Here is a 26,731-nt window from a genome sequence, read left to right on the forward strand (position 1 = left end):
AGACCATTGCAGCATCTCCAAGGTCATGTGATTTACCTTGGGATGCTTGGCAACCGATTCATATTTATGATGGTCACATTGTTCCAGGGTCATGTGATCGCCTTTTGCAACCTTTTGACATGCAAAGTTAGTGGGGAAACCAGATTCACTTAACTATGTTACTAATTTAATCTCTCTCTCTCGCCCCCTCTTTCCCTCTCTCTATTTCTCTCTCTCCCTCCCTTTCATTCTCTCTCCTTCTCTCTTTCTCCCTCTTTATCTCTCTCCCTCCTCACTTTCTCTCCCTTTCTCTCTCCCTTTATTTCTCTCCCTCCCTCCCTTTCTCTCTCCCTCTCTTTCTCTCTCCCTCCCTATTTCTTTTTTTCTCTCCCTCCCTTTCTCTCTATTTCTCTCTCCCTTTCTCTCCCTCTCTCTCTCCCATTGTCCCTTCCTTCTTTCCTTCCTTCCTTCCTTCCTTCCTAATCCATTTTTACCAAGAAACCTGATGCCCACTTAACTCTTTATGAAGCACCGGAGAAAAGTTGGCGAAGATCTATCACTGATACTCGGAGGTTGCCAGCTCATTTAATAAGCTTTATTCCAGCAAAAGAAACACCTCACATTCGCTCAGAGTCGATCCACGTGCACCAACAATGCTGCTGTGGACCGCAGGGCAGGAAGGCGCCCTTCAGATGGGAGGGACGGAAGATGCGCCAAAGTGCCCTTCACCCCACTCGCCTTCTGCAGGTGGGGTGAGATCTGGGGCTGAGGCGCACTCGAGGAAGCACACGGCAGCTACTCACAACCAGCTGCTCTTGGGGAACGGAGGCACAAAGCCGGCCAGACAGGTCTTGGAGCGGTTGACTGTTCCGGACAGCTGCGCTTCCACCTTTCCCATGGTGGCCCCTGCAGATGGAGCGCAGCGCAGGGCATCAGCATGCCCCATTGCCACAGAAGCGGCCTGCTAGAACAGCCCCAACTCCTTCACCCCCACCAGGCCCTCGTCCCGGGGCCTCCCACTGCTGGAAGCAGGCAGCGGCATCATAGCGGGGCTTACAAAAAACGGGGTGGGCAGCGGCAGCTGCTCCTGGTGCCAGCCAAGGGCAAGCAGGGCAAGGCTGCTCCTCTCGAAAGCCAGGGTTCAGTGGCTGTTGAGGCGCTCACGTGGGGCTCTCCCAGGGCTCGCGGCTAAGGGGCTGATGCCCACTTATCTATAATACTTCTATCATAATCCAAACAATCACATCCCTCAAATCACTTTACAGACATAATTGAGAAAAATTAATATTCGGTATAGCCCAAACTGTCTGGTTAAGAAATCAACATGAGTTCATCATCGCTTCCTAACTTCAACTCCCAGAATTCCTCAGTCAGACACGCTGGCCTGGGGATCTGTTTGGAGGCGTGGAGGGGAGGGGAGCAAAGAAATGTGGGCCTCGATTCCCACCTGCTGCTGCGGGATGAGTCCTCGGGGAGGGCGTGCGCCATCTGCCACTTTGCTTTCCCCTCTGTAAAGTCGGGCACCTTGGGAAGACGAGAGGGGGAAAAGTCTCGAACCCCAGGAGGGACCGTGAGGGATATTACAAGCTCACGGGGGGGGGAGAGGAAAAGAAGATGGAAGGCTGCAACAGAGAAAGAGGGGGGTAAAAGAAGGAGGGGCAGTTGTGAGGTTGGCGCTCAGGGCCGTGACGCGCAGGTCTCAAACACCTAGCTGCCAAGGGAGTGGATGGCTCTGTCCCCATCAGGCTCACACTTTCTTGTGAAGTAAGAAGAAGGGGGGAAGGGCAACACGGATCTCGCATGAGAAAGTCAATCCAGTTGCTGCACGAGTCCCTGGGGAGGGCAGGGCCTTGCTCTACGCCTGCGCTCTTTGCGCGCCCTCGGCAGGGTTCCTGCAGGCTGCCAAGCAGCATGTTTTCCAGCAGCAAGTGAGCTGGGAAGGAGCAGAGCACGGGGGGAGTGTGTAGCGGAAGGCGACACCACGTACCACCAGCCAGGTGCTCGCGTACCACCAGTGGAATGCGTACCACTGGTTGAAAAGCCATGTGATAGGATTCTTATTCTGTACAGACAAATCAGATAAGACCCCTGGAAATTTGCTGGAAACTTCCTGGGGGGGGGCTATAACTCATAACCCCAAAATTACAATACAGGAATTGAAAACAATAAAGCTAATGGAGCGGACAATTGATTATAGTACTATGAAACACTGTGTTTCATTTGCAGTTCTTTACTATATACCACGGGTCGGCAACCCGCAGCTCCGGAGCCGCATGCGGCTCTTTGAGCTGTCTCCTGCGGCTCCCAGCCGCCCGGTGCGCGCGCACCTCTTTGAACGGGCAGTGGTGCGCGCGCACGTCTCCAAATGGAGAGTGGCACCGCCCGTTTGGAGAGGTGCGCGTGCACCTCCCCGAATGGGCGGAGGTGCGCGCGCACCTCCCCAAACCTTTGGAGAGGTGCGCGCATACCTCCGCGCGAATGGGCAGAGGTGCCACTCTTTGAGGAAGTTGTCGCGGCCCATCTACGAAGCTTTGCAGACGGGCCGCGACAGCTTCCTCAAAGAGCGGCACCTCTGCCCGTTCGCGCGGAGGTACGCGCGCACCTCTCCAAAGGTTTGGGGAGGTGCGCGCACACCTCCGGTCGTTCGGAGAGGTGCGCGCGCACCTCTCAGAATGGGCAGGGGCGCTGCTCTTTGAGGAAGCTGCCGCGGCCCGTCTGCAAAGCTGCTGAAAGCGGCAGCTTTGCAGACGGGCCGTAGCTGTCGGGCAACCGGGAACCGGTTCCATCTCACTTTAAAAAAAATTGGCAACCAAGTGCGTCCGCGCATGCGCAAAAAACCATTTTGCGCATGCGCAAAACATTTTTTGAGCATGCGCGTGCATGGGCACACGCACGCGGCTCCCACTTTTTTAAATTTGTGATGGAACCGGTTCCCAGTGGCTCTTTTCCTTTTTTAGGTTGCCGACCCCTGCTATATACTGTTTTGCTTGCCTCATGCTTTTGTTAGAAAAAGACCAAGGAAAAATATATTCCCAACTTTCTACTATTAATGGTTGTTCTTTATTCATTTTGAATAATATTTGCAAAAACACTTATAGGATCTAAAGCCCCAAATATTTAAATACTCGGGTATACAATGATTCCAGTATTCCCAATTCCTGATTTCTATGGGATTTCAGATTGTTAATGCCTTCAGCGTATGTTCACTCAATTTTTATAGCTTGTGGAGTAAGTCAGCATTATTATCTCCAAATAATATATAGGAACAGGCATTGGTGGCACAATGCTTATCCCAGAGGCTAGTATTAGCTATAATAATTAAAATGTAAGATTACCAGAAAAAAATGTAAGAGCCCCACTAAATTAGGATGGATACTATTAAATTCTGTAGAATCATGACAATTTCCAGTTATACAATATTCCTGGCAATTTGAACGTAGTTCAGTGAATGCACACTGGATGCATTGAATTAACAAAGTATATTTTTGTTTTAAACTAGAAATGTACATTTGGTTTGGAAGAACTTTAATTCCAGAACTTAAAATAACTATTAACCTATTCTCCAGTCAACCTATTCTCAAAGTACCTGAAGGCAGGACAAGAAGCAATAGATGGAAACTAGTCAAGGAGAGAAGTAACCTAGTACTAAGGAGTAATTTCCTGATAGCTTGCCTTCAAAAGTTGTGGGTATTCCATTACCGGACATTTTTAAGAAGAGACTGGACAGCCATTTGTCTGAAATTGTATAGGATCTCCTACTTGAGCAGGGGGTTGGACTAGAAGACCTCCAAGCTCCCCTTCAACTCAGTCATATTGTTTTGAAGAGATTTGGCTGAATGAATAAACAAATTTGGGTCAGCTGTAGATTTTGAGAGTGATTTTGAAGCAAAAATGCTAAACTTTTTATGTGTTTAAAAGGTGATATAATTTTTTCTATGTTTGCTCACTATCTAAAAAAATGTCAAAGTACAGACATAGCTCCAAAATTGTCTCCTCTAGCTTTTAACCAAGGAATTTTATTAGGCATTTTTAATTCCAATTGCAGATATGCAAGAAACACAAAAGATCTTTTGTTTTCAGAACAAAATAGTCTGACATTAAATCTTTCGTTGGAACTTTCTGAGTACAAAACCCCCAAATGGTTCAAGTGTTCCATGTTCTGACAAAACCAAAAATGAAATAGTTCAACAGTTGAAGCCACAGGAAGCAATGAGAACTTGAACAAGCCCACAGCTTCCTACTTTTGCACCTTGTTAAAAAAGGTAAAGGTTCCCCCGCACATGCGTGCTAGTCATTTCCGACTCTAGGGGCCGGTGCTCATCTCCGTTTCAAAACCGAAGTGTCAGCGCTTGTCCGAGGACGTCTCCGTGGTCATGTGGCTGGCATGACTAGACACCAAAGGCGCATGGAACACTGTTACCTTCCCACCATAGTGGTCCCTATTTTTCTACTTGCATTTTTACGTGCTTTCGAACTGCTAGGTCGGCAGAAGCTGGGACGAGTAACAGGCGCTCACTCTGCTATGCGGCACTCAGGACTCAACCCACCAAACTGCTGACCTTCTGATCAACAAGCTCAGCGTCCTAACCCACTGAGCCACCTTGTTACCTACTATCTAATTTGTCTAAAATCAGCTAAGGTGTATTTTATTGTTTCCTATGAGTGATTTACCATGCCACAGTATTCTGTTTACAAAAGTAAAAGAAGTTTAAAAAATGATTAATACTTCCTCAAAATTCAGTTAGTTAGCTTACAGTGTTCCATTTTATTATGGTGAACCTTGCCCCTCACAACATTGATCAATTATCTTACTGAGAAAACTATTTGCAGATATTTATATATTTAAAATCTTATAGAGTCGCTGGGACTAAGGCAACATATACATCTGATAAGGTATTATTAATTATTATTATACACAAAATTTAAATGTAGGAAGTTTGGACAAATCATTCATCAGCCCTTTTCCAGCACTCTCTACTCTGTTTCCTCTTGAAGATTTATGTTACATCTTATGCTTTCTTTTAAAGACACTTGGATTGCCACAACCAAAGGTTTATTTTTAAGTTTGTCATTATTTCACTTTATACATATAATAGCATTTGGTTTTGTACTTTCAAGTCAGTTTTTCACTCCTGGCGACTACTGGGACAAATTCTTGCAGGTTTCCTTGGCGAGGTCTTTCAGAAATAAGTTTGCCAATGTGTACTTCCTAGAGTTGATAGCTTGCAACTGGACCAAGACCACCTAGCAGGCTTTGTTCCAAAGGAAGCATTAGAACTCATGTCTACTGGTTTCTAGCCTGGCACCTTATCCACTACACCAAATCCACTGACTCTCTTAGAATTTAGGTGAAATTGATTCACTATGCAAGATTAGTCTTAATTCAGATTTTATTCATAGCAACTCGACTATGCTTGTACCATTAGTATAAAGCTGAAGCTGCAGATGTCCACACTATTTATCTATCAGGTAGACAAGCAAGAAAAGTCAAAGAAAAAAAATGTGACTTCAGAAATGTTTTGAAAACATGTTCTGATTGGTTTTAAAGCAAATTATTTCAATGATTGTTTTCACTCTGTTTATACTGTTTGTGTTTTATGTTCAACAGTAGAGGTCCTTCTTGCTTGTCTACATTCTGAGAAAACTAAAATAACAAGTGTAAAGAAGATGGCCTTTTCTGTAGTCATAGCCTAGCTGTGCACCAGTTTCCCACTTGAAGTCCATTAAAGCCAATCATTATAGGTTTTCAAAAAAATCTTTGAATACCCTTCTATTTTTTTTCCTTTTCTTTTGCTGTGTTTTATTTGGCAATGGAAATTTTCTTCAATTATTTAATTATGAATAGGAATGTTTATTACTGCTCTTTTAATATACTTTATTAATTTTGCTCTTTAGGATGCAAGAAGCCTGGATGGCTTTTACTATTTTAAATACACATGTACATGTCCAGAACAATACAATCAAGCATCAGGAATTCTTTGTATTTTTTCCTTTTGGGCTACAAAGGAGTAGACAAACCTTAAGGACCTCACCCTATTAATCTGTAGAGAAGATAGTAGTGCAGTCAAATGAACAGCATCCTCAGATGTTGCATCCTGTTTTAAGATGTGTAATACACACTTTAAAAAGACTCAAAACATTTAATTGTACAAAACTTTGATATAAGAAATCAAATTAGCTAACTTTTCTTTTTAATGTTTCTATGGAAATATAATTAAACAGAGAAGAATAATCTGTTCGTGACCATGGTACTGGTATCAAATTTATCTTATGAAATTTTTTTCCATGTTCCACTTGCTTCACTCCTTATTACATGCTGCAAAAGGCAGTAATAATTTTTATAGCCAAATATCTCTTCATAAGATACCAGGTGGCTTTCAATATTTACTATTTAAGTCATGCATGAAATTTAAACATTACAAAAAAGAGAGACTTACCAGTTGAGCTTCCTGAAATATGCACATTTTCAGAACGTTCTGCAAGAGCACTGTTTCCTAAAATTAAACATAATGAATAAACTAATTTTCAAGATAAAATTTGTAAAAAAAATTCAGATACAGTATTACAGAAAAGAACAAAAAAGTGAACTACTTTAATATTCTAATTTAATACTACATTAACATTTAATTTTCAAATACTGCAAATCCTAGGTCTCTTGTGCTGTGTTTTTAAAAGAAAAAGAAATGATGGGTGGGAATAAAATGATGATATAATTAAAGAACCAAAGGAATCTGTGTTATACAATGTATAAGTTATGCAAAGAACCAAGTTAGCTTGCAACAGACAAGGGATTTGAGCTATTTAGTTTAGTCTTCCAGTGCTCTTTCACTCTTTTTATACTTCCCTTCCTGCTTTTAAGGGAAGAATATAATGAGACATGTAAAGATAATACAAGGAAAAACCTCAATGGCTGAAGTTTTTTCAGATTTTTTTTCTTATAGGGAGCCAGCATATGAACCCTGACTAAGCAGATACTAATTGCTTTTGAAATAAGCTAGCATCTACCAAGTTTAAAAAAAAAACGTTGCCAGGTGCTTTAACAGAATCATCTGTATGATGCTGAGGTGCACACTGCATCTCAGTTTCATTTATTAGATGGGCAGCTACACATATCACGCTGCAATGGCTGACAACAAGCGGAGTGGTTTGTTTCAGTAACCAAAAACATAAATCACGTCACCATTGATAATCAGGCAGCATATAAGTTTAATTGGTAAGTAAATAATATTTATTACATAAAAACAGTAAGAATATGAATTCCTGCCCCAAACAGAATTTAAAGTAGCATTTTCTATTGCCTAATGCACTGTGTTCCCATGGCCATGGATTCTAAATATTGTCAGAACCGTCCCCTTTGTCTATGGCGATTCTTAATCATCCGGTCATGGTTGTCCGAAAAGTACTTCCCCCCCCCCCTCAAAAGGCTACTACACATAGTTGGGTTTTTTTCCTTTGAAAATGTTTCACTTCTCATCCAAGAAGCTTCTTTAGTTTTTCAGGAAGAATTTCAAAAAGCTTCTTGGATAAGAAGCAAAATGTTTTCAAAGTTGCCTTTAAAAAAAAACACCAAAAAAACTATTTTGGGGTTCCCCCCCCTTTGTTAATGTTCTTTTATTATTACATAAATGAATGTGAGGGGATGTTCTTGTGAACATGATTTTTGTCCAGCAAGACAACGGCTACCCTAGGAATGATATATTTATTACAGTTAAGGAGAAAACATTTGCTTCAACCTTTTCATCCTATGCCAGAAAAGTACCCCACAGCACACTCCAAATATTGATGGATTTCTGTATTCCGTCTGAAACTGCAGACTGAAACCTCTGGCAAACTGGACTTCAACATTGGTCCTTCTTCCCAACATTATTGCACAGTGCATTATGTAAATCTTAAAAAAATCTAAAATCTAAAAAAGGAGGCATAAAGAAAGCACTTCTTAGTGAAGCAGATGAAATCTAATACCCTTCTAAACCTCTTGAGAACTTTTGGTCTTCTAAACCCAATAGCGACTGCTTGGGAGATTTACAACCTTCCCAGAGCAGAATTATTTGGGGGAAGAAGGAAAGGGCACAAGATGAATGATGAAAACACTGAGTTGGGTTAAACCTGTCCTCATTTCCTGTGACTACATGGTGAGAGATTTTGAGCAGCTGTTGGAAGGTACAGTGGTTCCTCACTCAAAGTACTATGCTGGGAAAATCAGATATAGGAGGAAAAAACATGATAATTTGGCTAAAAACCTGGTTCAAATCTAAAAGAATCTGAGGTGTTTTAGTTAAACAAATGTTAATTCTCAGTTAACTTTCAACAATTTTCAAATCTAACAGAAAAAACATTATAATGTTAGCTGCTCATAAATAAATCATGACAAACCGTAACAAAATAGCAGCTTTTTAGATAAGTGATATAAAGGGAAAAGCTCTGAGCTAGCAATGAACAATAATATTTGGAATGATAATGTAGAATTGACGCAATTACTCAAAATGATCACTAACATCGGAAGAGATGCTAGAAGGAAAACAAATAATCCTCACCGAGTCCATTAGAGAATTTATTTATTATTTATTTATTAATGGGATTTATATCCCGCCCTATCTCCCGAGGGACTCAGGGCGGCTAACAACATCAAAACTTAAAGGTCTCTGTACAGTAAATTAATGCTATATTATCTTTGGCTTACATAAACAAGGTCTCATAAACAGGATGTACTGCACAATATTGTACTGAAAGTTATTCAATATAACTGAACAGAAGCTTTAAAAATACTGCAAAAGTATTATAAAAGAAATACAACTCATTCACCATTGGTTGACTCTAAACCTACAGAAAACTAGCTATCTTTCTTAGCATTATATCCTTGACTCAGTAAACGCTTACTTAAAATTGAACATTTTATATATTGTAATACCTTTTTTTAAAGTTGTCAACAACCACTCAATACAATTCACAAGCTACATTAAGTATTATGCTGAGTAATGTATAATGTAGGCAACTTCAACCTAAATGTAATGAAATGTATTTATTAGCTTCATGTATTTATTAGCATAACTGATACAATGTTTTTGTTGCAATGTTTCTATTTGAAAAAGCAAAACTGCTACCTCAGAAATATTTAGCTACATAATCGAATCCCAGACCTAGATTGAAAAGACTGTACAATATCATGATTGCTTTCCTAAAATATACCTCTTCTCCATAAAACACTTCCATTTTCCATAAATACCAGTAACATAAAGCTGATGGAGAGGTGGACTGGGGGAAAAGCTTCTTTTTTATATTTTGCCAATGAATTCTAGCTGCTGTGCAATTAGTTTGTGTCTGTGTGTGAGGGTGTATGCGCATGCATGCATGGCTTTTAGTCAGTGTTGACTCTTGAGGCTACTTGAACAAGACCCTGTCAAAAGTTTCTTGGCAAGGTTTTTTCAGAAATGGTTTGCCATTGCTTCCTTCCTAAGTCAGAGAGAGAGAGAGAGAGAGAGAGAGAGAGAGAGAGAGAGAGAGAGAGAGAGAGAGAGAGAGATATGGTGAGTGAACTTGCAAAAAATGTATATTAAAATTATGCTTTTTCCCCTAAAAAATTTCATTCCTATAAATATACAATAAAGCTTACAGGCACAGTGGATTAGGGGAAAAAAATAATGATTGATTTAGTCAGGATAGGACTTGGGGTTTGTACTACAGCGCAATCTGAAAAATCTACATATTAAAGGAAGGGGAAAGAAATAGAAACAATCATTCAAATTGCCTTAAAATCTTTTTAAGTACTGATCCGTTTTCCTTTTATGAACAATCTTAATATTTTGGAACAATGTAGTTGTTTCTTGCCTGCTAAGTAATAAAAATCATATAAGCTTCTAATTATAACAATAGAAATGAAGACAAATCCTTTATTGTATTTTGTGAAATCGAAGGTTTCTGCTAAACGTAACAGCAGGCACAGGCAATTCTGTTATTGGGGGCAGACAATAGTACAAGCTAGGACAGGCTCTGTAAGCAGATTTCTTTATTATTTTCCTTTCTTTTTGGAGAGGGAGGCAATTCTCTCTCTCTCTTGGTTAATTTACCTATATTGCCTATATTTTATTGTTGTGAGTCATGAAAGTTTGATAAATAAATTATTATTTGTAATAAACCTATTTTAGCATTTACTTTTGCCTTATGACCTGCAGTCACAACGGCCCGAAAAACACTTCTGGCAAATTGTAAAACATCACTGCCACTTTCTTCACATGATCACGTCATGTGCTTGGCAATCTGTTTGTATTTTCCATCAATTGTCAAGTGCCCTGCAATCATGTGATCACCATTTGCATCTTTGTCTGCTGGCTTCTCCAGAAAGTCAATGGGAAAATGGCAGGGAAGATTGCAAGGCAGGGAAAAATCTTCCCACACACTGAAGGAATAGACTTCAAATTTGGCCACCGGGACGCGTGAAGGGATGGCCAGTGCATGCGTGTGTACATGCACTCACCCCCCACACTCATGTTAGTGCGGCTCAACCATCCTGCCAGTCCTAGCGCTGCCCTGCCCCCAAGCGTCACACCAGCATTAGTGCTGCTCTGAGCATCCCGCTGGCACTAGAACCTCCCTGCCCCAAAGTGTCCTGCCAGCGCTAGTGCCTCCCCGAGCATCCCGCTGGTGCTAGCACCACCCCATTTGCAGCACTCGCACAGCCGTTTGTGTGTGCACATGTGCTCACGTGTGGTCTGTTTGTGCATGCATGTGTGCTCATGCACAGCCCCTTTGTGTGTGCATGCACGTGCATAATGGTGCCTGCCTCCCATTCCGGGCCGCCAAACCAAAAAGGTTGGTGACCTCTGCTTTAGCAATGCTATTGTTTCTGCCTCTTCAGAGGGGAAAATACTAGTGAACAACAATGCGAGGAGCCTTTCCGAAGGTTGGTATTCGCTAGCATTTTAGTGCATGCCACTGTTTCCATACGGAGGAGAAAACATTAGTGAACACCAGTGTTCTGATCTTTCCAGTGATATTAGCTAGTGTTTTTCACCAGATTTGTGATCTACTTCTCCTGTGCACCGAGGAATTAAACAAATCCCTCAGCTTACTAGATGAACGGACCTCAAATTGGCAAAGCACTAGCAGATGCCATTGTTCTCACAATCATTATCCTGGTGGGGCTTCAGAGGGCCTAGGGAAGAAGTCTGGGCCCTCTCCCTGCCACAGAATACTCAGGAATCCCATGCCCTCTTCGCAGTACTCCGCTGATTCACATGGTCGCTTAATGACCGCAACTGGGTAAACTGGGATTGTGGTTGTTTCACAAAGTGAATAAGTGGCATCTTGCTTAATAATTGTTTTGCTCAACAACTGAGATTTTAGGCCCAACTGTGGTTGTAAGTGGAAGACTACCTGTACATTATTGAATTTGTGCTTTTATATGAAAATACCAGCAAACATAACCACCAGTATTCCACTATGGTGATCTAAGAAAGTTCTGGATTCTTATTTGAATCCAGTATAACAATTCACTGCTGCTTTACATCAGAAGTATTTACCCAGCTGCTTTTCTATTCATTATTCAATGTTATTCCAAATCAGATAATGTATTCCAAATAAATATTTATACAGATAATTCCTCACTTAAGTCAGATTTTCAAACACTGACATTTGGCTTCTAGAATTGTAAACTGGATAGATTGAAGAAGGCTCAATCCTTTCCAACAGATTTTTGTTTTCTCCTGCCACACAGAGAAGATTACATACTGTAAAGTTATAATTGTGAGTTTTGTCAACTTAAAAATCTATCCTTTCTTCCACATGTATCACACTATGTGATATCAAATGATGACTGGTTAGTTCTGCATTATATATGTATAATAATGATGAACCACAAAGTTCCTCATAAAATCAGAATGATGGCCTTCTTAACTAGAGGAATTCTGGTAATTTAAAGCCATAAATCTTATAGTTGCCAAGTTTGAAAAACTGAACTAAATGCTTCCAAGTTATTTTACTGGTATGGCTGGAATTTATTGATAGATTTTATGTTGTATTTTTTCTAAATCACTAAATTTTAAATATCTAATCTAAAAGAAAAGGAAAAAAACTGGTTCCCTCCTGATGTTCTGAAGTTTAACTTTTAACAGCCTTAATATAGGGAAATACAGTCCAAAGAAAATGGAAGACTCAGTTCCCTATCCTTATTCTACTGCACCGGACAATACTATAAAATCTAAATATCTGCCAAGTAGGAAAAAAGGAGATTTTCTAATGTTTATAATTTTCTTAAAAATGTATTTGAATTAGGTTCTGTGTATGTTAGATATTTTTATTGTTTTAGTGATTATAGTTTTTATAAATAAGGCTGTAGTGCTTTTTCAGCTGTAATATGTAAGTAAATATGTATAACCATTAGTTGCCATCAATATTCTGATGTTTTAACTGTTTTCTGAATTGTTTATTATGTGCTTTGCTGAAAGATGTACGGTAAATAAGAAACCTGAACTGTGATTTGATAGACTATCTGATAACCCTATGTAAACAGTGCAAAGGGATAGGCAGACACGTAGTGTGGGAGGAAGAAAACAACAACAACAACAGGGTTCGACTTGCTTTGCAGCCTGATTTCTCCCCCTCCCTCCCAACACACGGGAGCTTTTTTTCCCCCCTCCCATAACAGTAATTTTTAATTTAGTTTTTAATCACCCTGTAAACCGCCCTAAGTCCTTCGGGAAAGGGCGGTATATAAATGTAATAAAATAAAAAATAAAATAAAATAAATAAAACCTATATAAACTACTCTCATATTTCTAAAGAATGAACAAAATTAGATATGAAAATAATAGCTGCTACTTGCGGATCAGCAAAAGTCCATCTTATAAGTATAATGTGAGACAAACTGTTTGTTTCTCATGGTCCATATATGGACAACTCAGGAAGATTTAACCTTGATCTTGGTCTAATTTTTTCAATATGAAAATGTGCACCTGATTTTGTCACTTGATCCTTGATATGCATGCGCCGAAACTATATCTTGGTTAGGCAAGCCTGCATTGAATTATTCATAAAATGTATGCGCAAAAATAAGCATACTAAAATTATTATGGAATAATTATTCTTTTTGTACAAAACTTTAATCCCACAAAGCTTTATCTAATCCAATTGTCTATGACTAACTCATACAGTTTGTTCAAGCTGACTGATTTTTCTGTTTCAGTTTAAAACTCATTAAAACACATGTAACAACTTTACTTTAGCTTGTAGCCCTTGTTCATTCATATATCTTTATGACTCTTATTTTGAGTTAAAACCAGAAGGTTGAGAGGGGAGGGGATGTTGAAAAATGTTACCCCATTCCAGGTCTTTTCATGGTCAAAAGGCAGCTGAGCCCCACAGACTTATTAAAAAGTCTGTTTCCTGGCTGAGCATGAAGTTGGACTAGACCTCCAAGGTCCCTTCCAATTCTATTATTATTATTAAATTATATATAAAAATTCCCAAAATATAAATCCATAGATTGTATTGGATCCCTTCAATGCTAAAAGGGAACTAGTCCTCCATTATGGTATTGTCTCTGTATAGCAGACATGTCAAACACAAGGTCCGGGGGCCAGATCAGGCCCGTGAAGTGGTTTCATGCGGCCCGCGAAGCCATCCTGGAAACAGTGAGGGAATGGCCCCCACTGCCTTGGCCCTGGCCCAGAGACCCTCCTCCTGCCAGAGACCCTCAGATCTGTCCCACTCCTGCCCAGGCCCCCATAGGCACCTTTGATGCGAACCATGTAGAGCTGGCTATGCCCACCCAGTAGGCCATATGCACTTTAGCCATGCCCACCCAGTAGGCCACACCCACCCAGACCACACCCACCTGGCCCCCTGAGGGCAACCGCAATACTGATGCGGCCCTCAATGAAATTGAGTTTGACACCCCTGCTGTATAGGTTGATAATCTGACTGTGATGGCATGGATGAACGTTTGCCATCTCTAGCTGTTTCCAGTAATGATTTGCAGCTCTTTCAAAAATATTTCAGTAATTGTCTGTTGTTTTTTCTTTCTTTCTTTTCTACTTCCATCCAACTTGGCAAGCACAATCATCGGCTTGCATTACATACTTAGCATATGAGTTTCTATTTATTCATCAGCATCTCAAGAGATTAGTTGGTCTTTATTTGGATCAGGATTGAGGAACTGGTTCTTCTTGCTACCCATCTTATTTTTCTTTTTAAGTGTCTACCTTCCACATCCATGTATTATCATTGTTTCAGCTGTTCTGAGGTTTGCTCTCACTGAACTGTACTAATCCTTTGTAAACTTTGTAAACTTGTCTACATTTGCATATTCTCTTCCTTTTTTCTTTACTTCTCCAGGAACCTCATGTTTGTTCTAAAAAAAGGAAATCTATCTGCCACATTCATTTCTTTGTTATCAAATTCACTAAGCAAGAAGGCTGATGTTATCTTTGTCTTAATATTTAAGAAGATATTCAACCCATCTTAAGCTTCCATAATGAGCTCTTCTAAGCTTTGCTTTCTGCAGGGTTGCCATCTTTATATTTCAGACTGTTATTGTTTTGATTCCAGCGGTCATCTTTTCCAATTTTGCCATTCTTACAACACTACTATTCTTAACAGATAACAGAACCCTTCAAACTGCTGTTATTATAGAAAGAAATCCATAAAACTTTGGATATCATATTTGACCCAATTTCATAATATAAACCATACTATACTATTTCAAAAGTTCACTTCCCTTCAATTTACTAAATAAACAAAGAAATAAGGAATATTGTAGTATACTCCTTTTACAATTTCTCCAATTCAATTTAAGTTTGTTAAAAATTCTAGTCTTTGCAATTCACTGCAAATAATTATGCAGTTCATTTTAAAATGTTTGTTCAGTATGTTAAATTTCCAATATACCATGCTATGCAATATTTGTATATACTCTCTGCATATAATATTGATTTGGTATCTGTATTTAGGTATTAAACACATATTGGCATCTATATCAGACAGACACAGCTGATGAATTCTAGATCCCAGAATAACTATTTCTTTTCCTTTCAGAAATTCAGTGTAATTTATAAGAAAACATCTGAAAATGTAAGATTTAGTCATGGCTGGATATGATGAATATTTGCAATGTAGCATTATCGTGCATTACAAGGATATTCTCTAAAAGAAATCTTAGTTTTGCTTTACCCATTTCATTCAGGTGAATATAGAAGATGACTGTTAATTCTTATTATCTTCTACTGCTATTCTAGTACTATTTAAAAATCTGAACTACGGTATGTTTTTTTTAATTTTCCACACATGGACAAACTTATTTTATTTCTAAAGTTACTAATGTTTTTCTAGTGCATCCATTCAAGTAAACTATATATTAGGTACACTATACAATGAGGCACTACTCTTAAATAAATTATGTATACTTGAATTGATATCTAAGACTGTGTATCAGGACAAAGATGCATTTCAGTGAAATCTTTGTCCACACACCTCGCCACACATAATTATCAAACTCAAACCGCGGTACACCGACTGTCAAGCATGCCCCAATTTTTCCTTTCAGAAAGAACAATAAATCACGTATGTGCTACTATTAACCTCTACTAAAGCAGCTCCTTTTGTTAAGGAGGGAAGAACTGAAATACGTCTCTTCTATTACAGTGCAGGATGAAAATTATTATTATTGAATTTAACACCAAATTATCCTGTTTGTTATCCTCAGAGGTATTATATTTTTAAGTCTGAAATAAAAAATAAATCAGATTCTGTCCACAGATATTAGCTTTTAGACCTAGAGAATACTTTATATATTAGCATGCAAACTATGTGTACCAAAATAAGAACTCTGATGAACACTTAGAAAAGTTTAGGATTGTATTTATTTATTTATTTATTTATTTATTTATTTATTTATTTATTTATTTATTTATTTATTTATTTATTTATTTATTTATTTATTTCTCCCGAAGGACTCAGGGCGGTGTACAGGGCAATAAAAGCATTACTTACAAAAGTTAAAATAAAATAAAATTAATTAAGCCCTAACAATAAATAATTAAAAATACCCCAAACCCTTAAACCAGGCCGGCCTGTTCAAATAAATAGGTTTTCAGATCACGGCGGAAAGAGCGAAGGTCGGGAGCCATCCGGAGCTCAACCGGTAATTGATTCCAAAGGGCTGGCGCGCCCACAGAGAATGCTCTCCCCCTGGGGCTGCAAGCCGACAGTCTCTGACCGATGGCACCCTGAGGAGGCCCTCTCTGTGGGAGCGCACAGGACGAAGGGAAGATGACGCCGGCAGCAGGTGCTCCCGTAAGTAATCCATTTATCCAAATGCTTAACACTAATCACAGCTACAAGGAAAAACTGAGGTTTCTACAAGAAAGGTAGCCTAGATTCTTCTGTATGCTAGTTTTAGATAATGGAAGTAGAGGCATTCCATGCCTAAAATTATACAAAGTCAGAGAATGCCGGCTGGTGGCCCCCAGGGGGAGGGCCTTCTCTGTGGGCGCCCCGGCTTTGTGGAATCAACTGCCGGTGGAGCTCCGGATGGCACCGGATCTCCGCTCCTTCCGGCGCGGGTTAAAGACCCACCTGTTTGAACAAGCTGGCCTGGCCTGATGGGGAGTTAATTTGGGTTTTAAATATTTGTATATTTTATTGTTTTATCTTGGGCATTAATTTAATTCTATTTTAACTTTTGTAGTTTTGTATTTTTATCATATGCCCTGTTCACCGCCCTGAGTCCCTCGGGAGAAGGGCGGTATAAAAATTTAATAAAACTAAACTAAAACTATATAGAAAATAAGTGTTGCCAAATGGTAGAACGATGAAAAAGAAATCTGCAAGCCACTTAAGATGTTTTCTTTTTTTAAGGGAGAAATTAGCAATAGCTTCATTACTAATCACTTGTGATGCATACGCCAAGGCAGGTTGGCAACCTATATCTGCAACTTCTAGAGATGGGCAGAAAACAGAAAATTATGTTTTGTTCCACCCACAAAGAAGCAGAGGTTCACCAGACCTGTTCCAGACAAGTCATTATCCAGCTGAACTGCCTCTAGGAAACTTTGAGTACAGCAAATATGATGTGCCTCATGTCTCTCTCCTCCTCCATTTGGTCTCTGGATCAATCCACCCACCAATTTTTGCAGAATGTTCCTTCCCCAAATTGTGTCAAATCCAATTGGTCCATGCCCACTTGTCTCTTCCCAGGAACTTGCCTTTATTCTGCTACTGAGCTTGATTTTAAATGGAGTATAAGCCAACCAGCCCACCTGCCCTTTACTTAAATTATTCTACTACCTTCCTTATATTTGCTGGCTTCTCTTTATTGCTCCTATGCCCAGAACATGAATGCTCCAGGTCTCTGCTCCAGGCAAACATGGTACAGGTGGAACAAGAGGCATGGAACACCCAAAGCTTACACATCCTGCAGATCCTTAGCAGCTTTGCTAGGTTGGAGCCGATCTTTCTTAGTTCAAGAGTAATAAATGGCTATATCCCCAAGAGAGCAATACATTAGGAAAATACAAGCTATCTTGAAATGGTGCCTTCAGTTGAAATTTTGGTTAGCTAGGGCAACAAGCATGAAGAGGCATAGAGTGAACAGGAAGAGGGTTTAAATGAGGAAGAAACAAAAGTATAGAATGGGGGGAAAAGACAAAAGTATAAAAAAGGAGGACACTGCGGAAGGGAAGTAAAGAAAGGGGTAGTAGTGGAAAAAAATATGGAACCCAAACATGGGAACAATACTGCTGCTCTTATTTTTCCAGGCTTTAAGAGAAAACATGGCAATTTTATATTCCTTTTTCTCCAAATAAATCAGAATGTTCATATTTACATGGTTATATAGAAAGATGTTTTTGTATGCACATACTCATTTGTGCCCTGGCAGATGTATTCCGAAGGCCTGAGAGATGATTGATGTACAGCATCCCTTTGTCCCCAAAGTTGCTTACTACTTTTGTGAGTAATTTAAAAATACGGGCTATTTGTGAACAGCAAGAAGTTTTATATCTTGATCTTTTATTTATGACAGGCAACCATGCAAGCTCTAACATAAATGTGATCTAAAATAGAAAGCCTTAAAAGAAATAACCTTTCGTACAGTTTTACTGAGGTTTTTGAGGATAATTTTCATGTTAACTGTGTTATAGCTAGGCTCACAGTCTTTATAGCAGGTTTTCATGGCCAAAAGGAACTGATAAAGCATGACAGACTCACAGTTCATTATTTGAAAGAGGTACAGTGCATATTAAGTATTGTGAAATAGAGGAGGACAAAGAACATTAAAGAAAGGGAACACTAGGCCCATATAGCCATGCCTGAATTGTGCCATCATGCTGTTCCATTGTTTAGCATCCAGAACACCAGCACTGAAAGCAGTAAGGCAAGACAACTTGAAAAGACATTTAATGCAATCTCTACCACACTGCATGACATAATTAGAATTGCCATGGAGCAAAAGCAGCTGTTGAGCTTTTCTTCAACCTACCCATCCACCTTCCCCATAATGTGTGACAAGTGGCATATGTCATTTATAATGCTGGTGACTAAAACATTTGAAAAGTGTGACTCAGAATTAGCTCTAATCATTGTTAGACTATCTAATATATTAAATAAATTGGAATTATTATTACAAAAGCAATACAGGTTTATAAAGATAACTGGGAGGTATCTCACTTCTTTATCTTAAGGATTCATAGCAAACCTTTTAATAAAAGCATAGAATAGAATCTTCCAGCAAAAAAATTAAATTATTGGATATTTAGCAAAGAACACTATAGTTAAATCTTGTTATAGGAGGGGATGTTATTTATTCACAATATGTTAAACTGGAGAGACCACCACCATAGTAATTTATGTTGTCTGGGTAATGTTGCCATCATGCATCATTTTATGATGTTTCACTGCTTGTGAAGTTCACCATGTTGAACTCCATAAACAAGGTTTCATTGTATTAAGGAATGTTTGGATCAATAAAAAGAGAAAGCAGCCTAGATAGTAAGATTTTGAAAGAATGACCTGTAAACTTATCAGATGTACTAGTAGTATAAAATTGGGAAATTTTGGACAATTTTACCTACATTCTAGACCAGGGGTCCCCAACCCCCAGTGCGTGGACCAGTACCGGGCAGTGGCATGCTAGCAACCGGTCCACACAAACAAGGAAAGCCCCATCCACAGGATGAAGGCAGCACACAAAGCCATGCCTCCTTCGGTCCACGGAAAAACCTTTCTCCAAGTAACCGGTCCCTGGTGCCCAAAAGGTTGGAGACCTCTGTTCTAGACATCAGAATACTGTATTTTCTGGCGTATAAGACTACTTTTTAACCCATGAAAATCTTCTCAAAAGTCAGGGGTCGTCTTATACGCCGGGTGCTGAAACTTTACGGACAGGGCTGGCTGGAAAACCTGGAGTGGATCTCCCATTTAGTCTGCGCAGGGAAAGCAGGACCAATTGGAGAAGAAGCTGCAGTCTGTGATTTTTTACAGGGTTTATAGGGTTTCCTGCCTTAGCAGGGGGTTGGACTAGATGACCTCCAAGGTCCCCTCCAACTTATTATTATTATTATTATTATTGTTGTTGTTGTTGTTGTTGTTGTTTAATCCACTTGCACTGTTTTATGTTTACATGTTTGATGACAAACAGCCTTATGTTTATAAGTGACAGTTTTCCTACTAAGCACCTGCATGTCATAAGCATTTGAATTAAAATTACCATATTAAAATCAAATCTGATGTTTTTTAATTTTTATTTAGTGTGCGTTGGAAGAGGGGTAGTCTTATACGGCGAGTATAGCCCAAACCCTATAATTTAACAGGAAATGTAGGGGGTCGTCTTATACGCCCAGTCGTCTTATACGCCGGAAAATACGGTAATAACTTCTGGGTAAGATCATGTGAAACAATAAATACATGTCAATGTGTCAGTAGTCATTCTCCTAGCTTATTCAGAGTTAAAATGAATCACAGCTCAACAACAATGCCATTATATACTGCTTGTATTCAATGCTGCAGAGAACCTAAAACTTTCATTACTTACTTCCAGAAAGACAATAGTTGATAATTTACTTATTGATGATCTGTAGATTAAGATTATGGTCTTCGTAATTGGTCAACATAGATATGTGTTTTGGGCTAATGTTGCTTCCCTATCTTTTCTAATTTCTAATATATTTTGTCCCATGCAATTATTCCCACTTTGGCAATTTATTTACATGTTTGGGGTCTTAATTTGGAGATTTGGTATTATTAGTAGGCTACAATGTTTCTCTACCCAAATATTACTCCTACAATTCCCCCCCTCCCACAATTCTAATCATATGGTTTATGGTTCACTCATTATTTGAACAACATAGTACAGTTGTTGTATTTCTTTTGATCTGCCAATTACATTAATTATTTTGTGGAGAATAAACCAAGGTTTCACAAAAAGTTCCCTGCAGGAAAAAAAATCATTTGCAGAAATATGCAAGGTTGGATTTAACAGTAAGAATGCTTTCAATTTTTGTGATAAATAGAAACAAAGAGGTTAAGAGATACTTACAGCCTTGCCCTTTAGAGAGCTTACTATAAACATGAGTGTTTTCTGAGAAGTAGTAATTACTATTAAGCCAATTTAGGCATGTAAATACACAAGATCTTTTGCAAATGTGTAAACAAGAGGCCCACTATTTCCACTTCCCCAGACTTTGGCACTCCTAAGAAGCAGAGGGCAAAGCCAACCACATACAATACACCCTTTACTTTTAATCATTTGGTAAACTACAGTAACAGAAATATTTACATACTGCATAAAAATGTTTTAAAGAAGTCAAAAACTTCACATTTATGAGTAAAAGCACAAAAAAAGTTCACCCTCCATAATCTGAAAGCAGAAATATTGGAATTTAAGAACATTAAAATATTAATAATCATCCTTCTTTGAGAATGAAATAAATGACTTTTAAACCCCAACCTTATTGTGCATTGAGCCTTGGTGGAGCAGTGGGCTAATGCCTCCTTAAGTAATACCAGCTGCCTGCAATTAGTGTAGGTTCGCATCCCACCAGGCTCAAGGTTGACTCAGCCTTCCATCCTTCCGAGGTAGGTAAAATGAGGACCCAGATTGTTGGGGGCAATTAAGCTGACTTTGTAATAATGCCGCTTGGGGGGTGTATGAAAGCCCTAATAAGCAGGCATATACATAGAATGAAGGCTACTGCTAAGCTTGTAAGCCGCCCTGAGTCTTCGGAGAAGGGCGGGATATAAATGGAATTAAAATAAAATAAATAAATAAAATAAAACAGAATTTTTACAGTTCAAAGCACATTAAAGGATGCTGATGTAAAATCTATAGCATTAAAATAAAGGTAAGAATAAATATTATAGTTCAATATATGTTTTAGCTGTAATGAGACAGCATGAACAGTTTTCAACTAATCAAAGAACACTAATTCTACATTTAGCTTTTACTTCAAATTGTATAAGCAGTAGTCTTACTCAAAATTCTGGGCCAGATCTCCCCAATTTACTGCCTAGGAATTAACAGGATTGAATTCAATGGAACTGATTTGTACCATTTTGAGGAAGCTGATTTTATGTATTTGGCCGCAATCCACCAATTAAATGTATTGGTCTGTGGCTTCTGGCTTCAAGAAAATGATAGACAAGATTGAATCCATGTACACATTAATCCATAATGTGGTGAGCTTACTTTTTTGGCTTAATACAGTAAGTGAACTCTTCTATTGCAACAGAACATGTTTAAAACTAACCATGGCTAACTGTGATGCATAGACCGGGGGAAATAGTTATGTCTTCCTTTTCACTTTCTATCCATATCTTGCACTCAAGGTTGTTTGTCTTATCATCTTGATGTAATTAAGTTGCAAAACAAAAGAAAACATCACAGGATTTAGATTACATTCCCTGGAAGGATACAGATTTTATGCAATGGAAAACTAACATGTTAACTGTTATAGCAATCAATTAATATACAGTTCTATTTTGTAAAAGCACAAAAGACACCCTGGAAACCCAAGATTTAAATTATTTATTATTCATAAAGAGAAACACACAGGATGTCCAAAAACTCAGATAAGAGTAGTTTCTAATTATTCAGTCACATCATCTTTTACCTCAGATCTACTGGGTGAAAACAGTATTGACAGAAAGGCCATGCTTTGAAACCTATTTCCTTTGACTTCCTAATAACAGAAATCAATTCCTTCAATGGTTCAAGCTATAACTGCTGTCACCTGCTACAATCTATTAGACCAGGGGGTCCCAAATGGTGTGAGACAATATTCCAGGGGGTGCGAAAACTTATGTTTTCAAAATTATAGTGTATATGCATAATTCGTGGCCGTTATTTTGAACTTTTGCAATATATAGGAAGCTTTCTAGGGGTGTGGGGTACAGAAAACGTTGGGAGCCGCTGCATTAGATTGTAGTGTTTCTTTAAAAGTGCAATTCAACATTTAGGAAAGTTGTGTCAACAGCCTCTTTCCTTGAGACCACCCTCAAAAATATAGTTATCAACTTTCTTCCACATGCAATGCTGAAAATTTTACTGAGCTTCCTGTTGCAGAACCTGTAAAACAACCAAGTCTATTCCTGCCAAATACCGGTACCAATAACCTATTTCAGAACCAAGTGAAGATGCAGGACCAGATATTTTAAGAGATCATTTACACACCTCCCAGGCAAAATTCTAAACTCAAAACAGCTATTCTATTAAGGATGCAAACAAATGATTTGACATTTAGCACCCCCACCCCACCCCCGCAGAATATAAAAATCTGAGGAAATTCGGCCACTCAGAGAAGGAACTATATATAATGAATCTTAAAATAGGCTGCAAAGGCTGGCGCCCTAGATATACTTCTAGATTTAAACTTCCATTGAACTTAACCGGCATCAGAGAGACAGTTCCGGTACTGCATTGTAATTGCTGACAGAAATGGGATGAAAGCGCTTACGGGTAATGAAAATCAGCTCAGAAAACAGAGGTCTAGGGGGGAGCACCAAGACCCCTGCTAAGTTTAGGGGGTCCTCCCATTGTCTTAGCACTAACAATGGACGGCTTGCATCTCCAGACAGCCGGATCCCCCCATTTCAAGAGGGAGAAGAAGGGAAGTCTTCCAGCGCGGCCAGGCCCTGCTTTAACCCAGCGAAAACCATCGTTCCCGGGAAAGTCGGGGACGGCCCGCCACTCCTGTGCCCGGGGAGAGCCGGGGAGAGCCGGGCACGACAGGCAGGGCAGCCGCCGCCGCCGCCGCCGTCCCAGACTTCCTCGGAAACAAAAGCCGGGCCAGGAAGTCTCGTCCCGCCGGCTTGGGAAGGTGGGGGGGGGGGTGTCGCCGAAAGAGAAGCGGCGCTTCCTCCGGCGACAGCCCAGCAGGCCGGCTTCCCGGGCGGACACCAAAGGACATCACCTACCGCAACAGGAGGCGACGAGGAGCAGGAGTTGCGCTGACCTCCAAGCAAGGGACCCTTCCGCGCCCCAGCAAGAGGCCATAACACCGCCGCGCGGGGGAGGGGGGAGGAGGAGGAGGAGGAGGAGGGAGGAGGAGGAAACCAGCCGGAGTTGCGTCGCGAGCCCCGCAGCGGGAGGGCCTCGCCGTCGCCTGGCCGGGGAAGAGCCCCCCCGCCGCCGCCGCCGCCGCGCGCGCGCCCGCCCCGCCTTCCTCCTCCTCCTCCTCCTCCCCCGCCGCCTCAGCCTCCTGCCGCTCCGGGAGCCATGAGCCGCTCGCCGTTGCCGCTACTGCCGCTCCCCCCGCCGGCTTCTTCGGCTTCTTCTCCTCCTCCTCGCCAGTCTCAAGAGCGCTCTCCTCCGACGGACAGGAGGGGCTCCGCCGGCGCAGCTGCGCATGACAAAGCCGAGCCGCGGCCTCCCGAAGGGCTGGCCGGGGCGGGGAAACCCCGCTTTTCCCTGGAGGAGGAGGAGAGGAGGAGGAGGAGCGGCAGCACCAGCTGCAGAAAAGCTTCGGCCGCCGAGCCGGACGCGTGTCTGGATGTCTGGGTTCTCGGTTCAGCTGCCTCGCTGTGTGGAGTGGTGGTGGTGGTGGTAGTAGTCTGTCTTGCTGCCCGAGGTGCCAGCCTGGCCCTGCTCTTCCACCCGGAGGTGCGTTGCGGAGGGCAGGCATGCCATGCTGCCCCCGCGCCTCTGCACTCGGGCTCTGCTCCTGCGAAGGGAGCCCTTTTCTTTCTGTCTGCGGCAGCCTTTCGCCTCCTGGTTCCTTCCAGATGGCTTGGAGTTCAGCGTCGGTCACCCTTTCCCCCCCCCCCCTCTATTGTGCCCAGGTCGTAGGAATTGCTTTGAAGTAAGTTCCCAAAAGCTAAAGCAGGGGTCTTCAAACTTGGCCCTTTTGTGACTTGTGGACTTCAACTCCCAGAATTCCTCAGCCAGCATGGCTGGCTGAGGAATTCTGGGAGTTGAAGTCCACAAGTCACAAAAGGGCCAAGTTTGAAGACCCCTGAGCTAAAGAATGGCTCACGGAGGCAGATGGGCGGTCTCCAAATTTGCTATATTAAATACAGGTGATTCTCGACTTAGGACCGCAATCGAGCCCAACGTTTTGGTTGCTAAGTGAGACGTTAAGTGATTTTTTTTTACGACCTTTCTTGCCACAGTTGTTAAGTGAATCGCTGCAGTTATTAAGTTGGTGACATGGTTCTTCAGTGAATGTGGTTTCTCTATTGACTTTGCTAGTGAGAAGAGTGCAAAGGGTGGTCACGTGACCCCAGGGCACTGAGATCTGTCATGGGTCAGTTGCCAAGCGTCCAAATTTTGACCATGTGACCATGAGGATGCTGCAATGGTTGTAAGGGTGAAAAACGGTCGTAAAATACTTTTTTCAGTGCCATTGTAACTTTGAACGGTTACTAAACAAACTGTTGTGAGTCGACTACCTGTATAAGTAAATACATAACATCCTTACAGTTAACTTCCCTGACTTAGTTTTTCATTGGCCTTGGTGGAGCAGTGGGCTAATGCCTCCTTAAGTAACACCAGCTGCCTGCAATTAGTGCAGGTTCGCATCCCACCAGGCTCAAGGTTGACTCAGCCTTCCATCCTTCCGAGGTACCGTAGGTAAAATGAGGACCCAGATTGTTGGGGGCAATAAGCTGACTTTGTAATAATGCCACTTGGGGGGGCGAAAGCCCTAATAAGCAGGCATATACATAGAATGAAGGCTATTGCTAAACACATTTAATTTGTGCTTAGATTGTAAGCTGCCCTGAGTCTTTGGAGAAGGGCGGGATATAAATGGAATTAAAATAAAATAAAATAAATAAAATAAATTTCTGTGTAAAGCATTCTTGGGGAGTGGGGGGTGTAAAATACTTAAGTAAAGGCAGTCCTCAAGTTACAATAATTCATTTAGTGGCCATTCAAAGTTACAACAACCTGGAAAAATGTGACTTATGACTGTTTTTTACATAACCATTTCAGCATCCCCATGGTCATATGCTCAAAATTCAGATACTTGGCAACTGTCTCGTATGACGGTTGTAGTGTCCTAGGGTCATGTGATATAGCCTTTTGTGATCATCTGGTAAGCAAAATCTGGGGAAGCCAGGTTCATTTAACCGTGTTACTAACTTCACAGCTGCAGTGATTCACTTAACTGTGGAAAGAAAGATTGTAAAATGGGGCAAAAGTCTCACTTAGCAAATATCTCACTTAGCAACAGAAATTTTGGGCTTAACTGTAATCGTAAGTTTAGGCCTACCTGTATAAGCTATACAGGTCAAACACCCTGTGCTAGAATTAAATTTTGCTTACTGTGACAGCTTGTCAGTTGCCACACTCCCCATTCACCTACTTCATATAGCAATGCTGATTCATTGTTGCTGTATTCTCTGACTTTCACTATACAATATTAAGAGAACTCAGTAAATAATAAGCTTTTCTTTTACTTTAAAAAAAACAAACACTTTGTATGGAGTTAGTTAACCAGAGGAGTCCTACTGATATCCAGAACTTCTTAGCTGATAAGGAACATCCAGTCACTGCAAGGTGATTTCATGCAAGTTTTTTAAAAAAGAATTTTGGGATGTTGCCTGCTCTTTTAATATATATTTTACTACCATTATTATTATTATTTAAATCCGTTTGCTGCCTGACTCACAACAACTATATAAGTGGCTTACAACAATCAAACAAAGAAATCACAATAAAATCAACCATAAATAATAAAGGTAAAAGATGGCAAGACTAATAAAATGACTCAGTTTCTTTCCTCCTTACCAAAGGCCTATAAGCAAATATATGAATCAGTTTTGCAGGGAAGTTTATTTTTAATGTCCAGTCCATCTGGAGCAATCTGATTAGGTTTTAAGTTAACCTTGTCTCCTGGTTTGGATGACCAGCACATCCATTAAGTATCCAAGATTAATTATTAGGTAACAGAAGGGATGATGGTGGTAAAGAGGAAAATCTTTATCTAGATTTCTGGCTTCATCAGATCAGTTAAATGTAATCGGGAAGAATCCTTTGATTTAAGCAGTTTCTGCCTATACTTTGATTCAAGTGCTTCAAAAACTACTACTGGTGCTTTCACCATTAATTCAGAGAAGGCTTTTTTTTCTCTTAAGCCATCTGCATCAGGGCAAAAAATGTTTATCTGATAAGGAAAATAGATATAAGTGTTATGGCCCTGCAGTATTTTCCAAATTGCCTCTCTCATTCCTGTGCTCACAGAATTCAACAGTAAGGCTGTTGACATTCAACAGTTTCTTTACAATAACAAAAAAGTGCACTGGGTATTTAGAAAGCCTTTAGGAC

General features: G+C 40.4%; 1 protein-coding gene across 1 annotated transcript in view; it reads right to left on the bottom strand.

The window, feature by feature from the left end:
• The window catches only part of LRP12 (LDL receptor related protein 12), a 39,528-nt gene extending 15,810 nt beyond the window's left edge, over window positions 1–23,718 (bottom strand). The window contains exons 1-2 of the mRNA XM_083358963.1: window positions 23,380–23,718; window positions 6,417–6,473 (exon numbers count right to left, since the gene is read on the bottom strand). Coding sequence (XP_083215089.1) covers window positions 6,417–6,473; window positions 23,380–23,458 — 136 coding nt within the window. The 5' untranslated portion in view covers window positions 23,459–23,718. The remainder of the gene's footprint in view (window positions 1–6,416; window positions 6,474–23,379) is intronic.
• Window positions 23,719–26,731: the final 3,013 nt, after the last annotated feature.

The sequence above is a fragment of the Vipera ursinii genome (assembly GCF_947247035.1).
Source record: "Vipera ursinii genome assembly, chromosome: 3".
Classification (NCBI taxonomy): domain Eukaryota; kingdom Metazoa; phylum Chordata; class Lepidosauria; order Squamata; family Viperidae; genus Vipera; species Vipera ursinii.